Genomic DNA, 9209 nt, shown 5'->3' on the forward strand with positions numbered 1-9209 from the left:
TCGACGTTTTCGGAAGGACCGCTTAACTGATTTGAATGATTTAAAAAGCAATCGATTCTATTGATAGGGAGATGTGCTGATTAGGTTTGAAAAGGTCGGTCAAGTTGTTTCGCAGATACGAAGCGAAGAGTGCAGAAAATGAAAATTAAGTTTTGAGAGAACAGAGCATCAGATTTGAATGATTCATTCGTATGATGAGGAGAGTGGTTATTAGTTATTGGCTAAGATAGGCTCAGACGTTGCAGAGATAAATTTGCAGTTTTTGAGACAAACAACATAAAGCACCCGATTCTTGCTTGTGAAGAAACGATTAGTTTTTGGGGAAGGCAAAAAAATATTTTTTTGCATGTCAAAATTTCATTTTTTTTAAATATCGAGAATGATTCGGATTTTAATTTTAGTTCTAGCTAAATTCTAATCAGCCATTAAGTTTGATCAGTGATTTGCAAAAATCTACTGATAACACTGCGCGACAAAAATGGCACTTTTATTTTTTTTCTCAAACTTTTTTTAAATCTACTTAGAATTGCATGATGATTTCAAATGTACCTTCAATTTTTCCGTAACAGCTCTAGTTTTTAAGTTTTAGGCAACTATCCTAATTAGCCATATCGGCTGTTTTCTAAGTTTTGTTGACTCTAAGACCTTGTGTGCATAATCCAGATAGTTTTTGTTAAATCTGGGATGAGACGCGGTGTCTCATGGTAAAAATGCATTTGTTTTTCGCACTATGTAAAAAAGTTGCTTGGTATGTTTACGTTATCATCCAGAAGGAAAAAGGAATGCTATAATTTCAATACGCCCGTCATTAAAAAAAAACTCAGAATCACCACGACAATTTTGTTTCTTCTGTGTGGTAAATACCAATGAAATAAATTCAGACAATGATAATGAGGCCTACTTATGATCAGCTACACAACCCCTATCCATGCTAATGATGAACAACCTAAAACATCAACATCTCCTGCCCACCAAAAGTAATGGATGCAGAAACCAACGTTAGATGAGAAGACAGGAAAAATTAAAATGCTATGTTTGATGAAATTAATTGAATTCATCACTCGCACTCTTATTCATAACGATTTTTAAAAAATCTGAAGATACTAGCAAAGAGCAGATCGAGAGTATCCACCAAGACATCAGGTCCTTGGAGAAGCAATATCAAGGAAGGTGAGACATCCACATGATGGCTGACAAATGTTGGAGCTTACGAAATTAGTCAGGCCTTGTCCATGCTCAAAAATCATATAACAAGTCTTTTGAAGGCATAAAATAAAATATGTTGTATATTTTATTGTATTTGAGGTAAAACTAGCACATTGGCATATCTTAAAAACTAGAGCTTTTAGTAAATTTTTGTTACTATTTTCGGAATCAGCGTCCATGAATTACTTCATAACATCTCTGGAAAAATTTTAGTGTCGCGCAGTGTAATTTGACGCATTTAGTTCCATTTATGGTAAAGGTCCAAAATTGTAAATAATTAAATAATTATTAATATGTACCTGAATGGGTAAGACTTCTTCCTCCGGTAACTCTAGATTGATGTCAAACAATTCGCAAACTTTATCTCTGAGTTCATAAAATTCTTCCAGAATCGCTTCTCTTTCAACACGACATTGTTTTTCCTCCTCGGCTATTCTCTGGTTGGCCACGACTTCTACCCAAGTCCTTTGCAAGAAATAGGCTAGAAAAAAATGAATCAAATTGTGAAAAAAATAAATAAACTAGTGTCTAGTTTAATTTAAATTTTAAATTTTAACTAATAGCGTCGTGCCTTAAGGCAAATTGCTAGAACTTCCCGCACCATTTTTTTTTTTTTAAAAGATTAACATTTTTGAAAAAAAAATACTCTGAACAAATTAGATTTTTGAGAAACTATAAATTTGTGACAAAAATTTTCTTTTTTTTGAAAAAAAAGACTTTTTGAATAAAAATTTATTTTGAAATATTTTGGAAATTTTGAACTTTTTTTCAAAGCAATCGTACTGCTTTAACTGAATAGAGACAAAATATCGAAGCGCGTAAGCGCAGTGTCGTCGTCTAACGGATGAACATTGGTACGGAACCCATAGGAATGTAAACAAAATTTATACTTATTGTTAAAATCTCTATAAAATATCTGATAATTTGATGTGCATATGTCTAATGATCATTTTTGACCGTCAAATGGCATTTTTTTACTTTTTTTACTAGATCTCCGAAACCGCTAAACCTGCCTTTATGAAAATTTGATCAGTTCTTCATCTTGTTAATACAAGTAAAATGTTTTTTGAATTATTCAAATCGGACGCTCCGTTCTCTTAACAACTGAGTTACCGTTTCTGGCTTTTTTTGCCCCATATCTTCGGAACGGCTAGACCTGCCTTCGCCAAAAACTAATCAGCACGTCTCCTTATCAATACGAATCGAATGTTTTTTGAATTATTCAAATCGCTTCATCTGTGTTCCCGAAATCGTCGACGAAAATTTGTATCCGCACACACACACACACATACATACATTTTTTCTAAAGTATGCCAAAGTGTTCAGAAGGTTTTGAAACATAAAGATAACTAAAAATTTTCATTTTCGATTTTTTTGCGATTACTATAACTTGCTTTACGAGAAGTTAATAAGCAAGGTAGAATGCTATAATAACAGAATCTTTGAAGATACATTTTCACAGTTTTCACTACTAAAGAACAAGCATAAAATAGCGTTGCCATAACAATGCTATGTTATGAGCTTTGTTACAGCAGAATTGCCCATGAGTAATAATAATAATTTTAATGGGATAAAATAAGATAAGATGGTTCTTACGGCGAGAAAAAATCGAATAATTGCCGGGAAAACTCTAACAACAGCCCTTTTCATTTTCACATACAAACGTTTTGTAACTAAAACGTAGAATCAATTTGAGCTTTAATAAAAATAAATTAAATTTTGTTAATAAAAAGGAAGAAAAAATAACAGTGAATGTGTTTTCGAAGATTCCTGCTTTGACACAGCGGCAAGTACGAGCAAAATTAATGGCAAAATGTTTTGAAATACCTACAAAACTATCCGAACCCTTCTTCGTGTTCATGATCTGAAATGGCGCAACACAATGGGGAATCCTCTGACGACTGAAAAACATGTGCTCTTTCTTCCGCTTGGGCACATGAAAATATTGATAGAGATTTTGAAAATGACATTTTTACTGATGAATGTTCTATATGGGCACGTACTGTCCTACGCAGACATTAAATTAGAATATGAGCCCTCAAACTAGGACTCATATTCTAAATTAGTAAAAAGCATACGTCGAAGATGCCAGCCAATTGTCGACTCCGGTGGTGACAAGAGACATATTGACCAAATTGCAACATTGCTTGCAAGGTGTACAATGCATATATAAATATTGAAGTTTCATAAAATTAATCATTAATCATAATCTTTTTATAAATTAATACAACCAACCACGCTCTTACTTGACTGACTGTAAGTCTAAACTCGACTAAAAACACGTTTTCTTTCGTCATTTATGGAAACAAAATCACACATTTTATCATCTTAATTCCACCCATCAAAATTCATGAGTGGGCTCAAGCCATGCTCAAGCCCACACGGTTCCGACGCCACTGATGGTTGACATTAATAAATGTGTGCATCACAAGTATTACCATTACTAATAAACATTATTCAAAATTATATTATTTTAAAGTATTTATTTTAAACTTGAGTGCCATCTTGTACAGTGACCAAAAAGTTTCGCTTGAATCGCGTGCGAACCTCACGCGCACTCTTTTTTCTTATGAACCTTTATTTTTTATTTCAGCGGTGAATATTATATCTTAAGATATACAATTGTGCTATTCAATATATACCAACTTGTAAAGTAATTTATTTTATCATTTACTAATAGAAAATATGTAGAAAAAATTCACTTATAACACAATAATATATCAAAGAATTTATTAACTTCCCGAAGGAGAAGTTTATGTTTTCATCAAAAACCCCGATTCGCTAATTTTATGTTTTCTTGACGTTTCAAGGCATTCTGAATCGAATGAGACCAAATTTGGAAAAAGTATGTGTGTGTGTGTGTATGTGAACAGATTTTTTGCCGTAAATCGACGTTTTCTCAAAAACGGTTGGGCCGATTTCAAAAATTTAATAGCCATTCGATGTATTTCGATGAGGACTAGCGTTTCTGAGTTTCGTGCGATCGGCCGAGCCGTTTCTTTGTAAATCGCAGAAAAGTGGAAAATTTTTCGTCCACGTTTTAGCTCGATTTTGAAAATTCAAAAACCGTTCGAAAGATATTGGTTGGGAATCGTGCTGATTAGTTTTTGGTGAAGATCGGCCGGGCCGTTTTCTTGTAATAAAGTTTTTTTTAAAAAAAAATCGACGATTTCTATTATTATTTTTTCGTTTTCAATTATGTGCAATAAATCCACTCGGAATACTTTTAATGGCTCAAAAATTAATTTATTTTTTATTGATTAAGTCGATTATTTAATCTTATCGGGAAGTTCATGTAACTTGCCTCAAGGCAAAATACCAAACCAACTAGTAATCACTTTATTATTATCCGTTTATTAATTTATGTATATATCCGTTATCCGTTAATATATCCGTTTTTCTATGCACGATAATTTAACGGCACTGAAAACAAAATGGCCTCCACAATGGCGAAGTTAGCTGCAATCGAAATGTCAATTGTCAATGAGTTTTATGGATTTTATTTTTTATATTGAAGTTAAACAAAACGAAATAATAGATTTATATTAAAACATATACATTATTTTATAAATCACTGTTTGTTTGTTTACAATAAACGAAATACGCCGAAAATGTCTGAAGAAACAATTTCAAACCCAACAATCAAAATTGAGCCAAAGGAATATCCTCCAGTTAAACAAGAACTTGATGACAACGATATTACTCCAGAAACATTTTTAGAAAATGAGGTAATATATTTACATCAGTCATCATCAGAAAAAATAAAACAAGAAACAATTGATGATCAAGATGAAACAAGTTTCGACGAGGGATCTTATATGGAAAACGAAGGAATATATCAACAGCGATTTTTAGATTCTGAAGTCACTATAGATGAAGAAATAAAGAAAGAAACGATTGATGATCCAGATGAATCACATTTTGATGAGTATTCTTATACGGAAAACGAAGAAATATGTCTACAGCAATTTTTAAAATCTGAAGTAACATTTGAGGAAGAAGTAAAGCATGAACTGATTGATGAGCATGTTGCAGACACTAGTAAGAACAAAAACAATGTCAGACAGTCAAGTGATTTAGCGGATAATACAAGTGAATGCAATAAATCAGTTAAAAAAGTAGTAGGAAAACTTAAAACTACCCTAAACTTGAAACAACCCTTGGAATGTAAAACTTGCAATAAAAGTTTCTCAACAATTATCACCTTACGTCGACATAAAATTATTCATACAGGAGAACGACCTTACAAATGTGAAACATGTAATAAAGCATTTACAACAAATTGGAATTTAGGTCAACATAAAAAGGTTCATACGGAAGAACGTCATCACAAATGTGAACTATGTAATAAAGCATTTAAAACAAATAGTAATTTAAGTCAACACAAAAAATATCATACAAGAGAACGGCTATACGAATGTGAAATATGTAATAAAGCATTTATAACAAATGGTGCACTAATTCGATGCATACAGGAGAACGTCCTTACAAATGTGAAATATGTAATAAAGCATTTATAATGAATAAAGATTTAATTCAACATAAAAGGAATCATACAGGAGAACGTCCTTACAAATGCAAAATATGTAATAAAGCATTCATAGCAAAAGAAACATTAAAGCGACATTTAATGATTCATACTGGAGAACGACCACATAAATGCAAAATATGCAATAAAGCATTCAAATTAAAACGAGATTTAAAACTACATGAATTTGTTCATACTAAAGAAAGCAATCATAAATGTGCAGTATGTAAAAAAACATTCGCAAAAAAACAAAATTTAAGTCTGCATGAAATGATCCACACTGGAACCCGTCCTCATAAGTGTGCTTTATGCAATAAATCATTCACAAGAAAAGAAATATTAAACCAACATCTAATGATTCATACTGAAGAACAACCATATAAATGCAAGATATGCAATAAAGCACTCCGTTTAAAACGATATTTAAAACAACATGAATTAATCCACATAAGAGAAAGCAATCATTGATGAACCACATGCAATAAAACATTCGCAGCTTTGCAATCATTAAACCAATATAAAACTGTTCATACTGTAGAACAATTTATAATAAAGGATTAAATTTTCATAATTTTAAACACATTATAATTTTAATTAGCAGACGTTCTCATCAGTGTACAACAGTTTGCTAAATATTGCTTATAAGTATCTTTGAAAATATTTGTGGTGACTTATAAAATATATTAACGATTTATTGCTCACCAAATATTGTTACGCCAGAAGTTATTACAAGAATATACAGGGTCATTATTTAAATCAAATTGTTTTTTATTTAATTATGTATGTATGAATATGAATAACATAAAAATTAAAACTTGTTGTAAAAAAGGGCTTGAACAATATTTGTTATTATTGGTCTCTTATTAACTTCCCAGAGAGTTGGTTATAGTAATCGTCCAAAAATTGATAATAAAATTTTTGTTTTGTATCGTATGTTTACATTTCAAAGGTTTCTAATCATTTTGTTATACTATGTGTGTGTGTGAATGTATATTTGGGTACAGTTTTTCTTCTATGATTTCGGTAGCACGGATATATGATTGGAAGATGTTACTTAGAAATAGGAAGTTGTATTAATTTATTTTCAATGAAAGCGAAAATTTTATTTTGGAAATAAACAGTTGAAAATTTCATTTAAATGGCAAAACTCACGTTTTATTGCGTTGAATATTGTCGCGTTTTGTTCTGAGGCAATGGGCCCTGATATACTCGTATGTACATACATTAGAACTTCGATTAACCGGACTAACTGTTGTCGATAGGCATCCGGATAATCGAATGTATAAAGAATAATGTTGTGTATTTATTAAAAATAACAAACACATACATATATATCAAGGAAATTAATGTTTATTAAGAAATTGAAACTTCATTATGTATGTGCATATATATTTTCTTAGATTACATTACATACATATACTGAACTGCAGCATTTATCATGAAAAAATTCGAATTGTAGGTATGTAAATACATATAAATTAGTCGTGGTTGGTAGTGCGGATAATAGCGAATCAGTATAACTGAGGTCCGGATAATCGAGGTTCTACTGCACGTATATCATTATTTTCATGTTGATTTCAAGTATGAATTCTTGTGTTTGCATTTTTGTTATTTACTCCAGTCAATGGAACGTTTTCGGTCTGACTTTTTTTTACTGTGCTCCGATTTAAATGAAATTTTGAAACTAGGTTCATCTTACCATCAAAATCAAAAGTGAAAACAATTTGGACTCGGCCACCACCCCCCGCGAGAATGACACCCCTTCTCAGTTGTGTGAATTTTATTTTTTCAAAATAACGTTGGATATCGATAGAAGAACTAATCTTATATATAACTAGCTGTAAGTGGAATTCTGTCTTAAGGCAATTAAGGCATCGTGCCTTAAGGCAAATTTCTGGAACTTCCAGAACCAAAAATTATTATTTTTTTAAAAACGAATAACATTTTTGAAAAAAATTTACTTCGAAAAAATTAGATTTTTGAGAAACTATAAATTTGACAAAAAATTACTTTTTTGAAAAAAAAATTTTTTTTTTTTGAAAACAAAATTTTTTTGGAAAGAAAAATGTTTTCTTCATTTTGACATATTTTGGAAATTCTCAACTTTTTTTCAAAGCAATCGTATTGCTTGAACTGCATCGAGACGAAATGTCAAAATGCCGCGCCGCCGTCTAACGGATAAGCATTGGTACGGAACCCATAGAAATGTAAAAAAAAAATTATACTTATTGTTAAAATCCCTATAAAATATCTGATAATTTGTTGTGCATATGTCTAATGATTATTTTTAACCGCCGAATGGCATTTTTTTACTTTTTCCATTAAATCTCCGAAACCGCTAGACCTGCCTTCATGAAAATTTGAACAGTTCTTCATTTAGTCAAATAAAATGTTTTTTGAATTATTCAAATCGGACGCTCCGTTCCCTTAAAAACTGAGTTAACGTTTTCGTCACTTTTTGCCCCGTATGACCTGCCTTCGCCAAAAACTAATCAGCACGTCTCCTTATCAATACGAATCGAATGTTTTTTGAATTATTCAAATCGGTTGATCCGTGTTCCCGAAATCGTCAACGAAAATTTGTATCCGCACACACATACATACACGCACACACACACATACATCCATTTTTTCTAAGGTATGCCAAAATGTTCAGAAACCTCTGAAACGTAAAGATATATAAAAATTTTCATTCTCGATTTTTTTGCGATTACTATAACTTGCCCTACGGGAAGTTAAAAATGGAGTTCTCGATCAAATAATTCGGTAAAACTCGGCTAAAACGGCTAAATCGATTTGGCCAGTCTTAGTCTTGAAAAATTTGTGCTAATCAGTAGGTTGTCGGAAAGGTGAGATATTATTTCAAAATCGCATAGAAACTTTACATATTTAATTTAAAATTTTTTAGAAGCGTAATTTAAATAAAACAATGGACTAATACGTGAAATGTCAAATGTTTTTAACAGATGATGTTCAATTACGTTTAATAGGATGTTTTACGTGAATATTATTTAATTTATGATTAAATTGTAGTTTTGTTTGCAGTTATATTTATACACAAAAACGTTATTAAACGGGCCGCAAGTGTTACTAGAAACTCAAAATATCAACTTTTCTGAAATGTTAATATGAAAATGCATTTTTGGCGTTGTAGCAGTCTTTTTTTTATTCAAACACGGTGCTCTGAAAGATCTCATTTATATAATTATATACTCATTGGTATTTATAAAACATTTTCATGGTTATATTTTTTCTATTTATTTTATTTAAATTCAGAACCTAAATTTGGTATCGATCAAATGGACATTTTTTTCCCAGAATTTATCAAAGAATAGATAGTAATATATGAAGGTCCGCGGTTAAAAAGGTCCACCATCGATGTGTCAAAAACCAGTAAAGTTAAGCATTGTTTAACAACAATATTTAAAAGTAGAGGGAAAAATATGTATGACCAGCTAAACCTTGATTCTTATGA

At 31.2% G+C, this 9209-nt stretch overlaps 1 protein-coding gene across 1 annotated transcript; it reads left to right on the top strand.

Moving 5' to 3' along the window:
- The first annotated feature begins 4817 nt into the window (after positions 1 to 4817).
- LOC113380214 (zinc finger and SCAN domain-containing protein 31-like) lies at positions 4818 to 5726 on the top strand. The gene has a single exon (XM_026619603.1). It carries the CDS (start codon positions 4818 to 4820, stop codon positions 5724 to 5726), a length of 909 nt encoding a protein of 302 aa, XP_026475388.1.
- The last annotated feature ends 3483 nt before the right edge of the window (positions 5727 to 9209 follow it).

The sequence above is a fragment of the Ctenocephalides felis genome, unplaced genomic scaffold (assembly GCF_003426905.1).
Source record: "Ctenocephalides felis isolate EL2017-DRISC unplaced genomic scaffold, ASM342690v1 CF-g0.4_SCAFFOLD_01952, whole genome shotgun sequence".
In the NCBI taxonomy this organism is placed as follows: domain Eukaryota; kingdom Metazoa; phylum Arthropoda; class Insecta; order Siphonaptera; family Pulicidae; genus Ctenocephalides; species Ctenocephalides felis.

Coding starts and splice junctions, on each gene's coding strand:
- LOC113380214 (XM_026619603.1), top strand. CDS start 4,818: ATGTCTGAAGAAACAATTTCAAACCCAACAATCAAAATTGAGCCAAAG.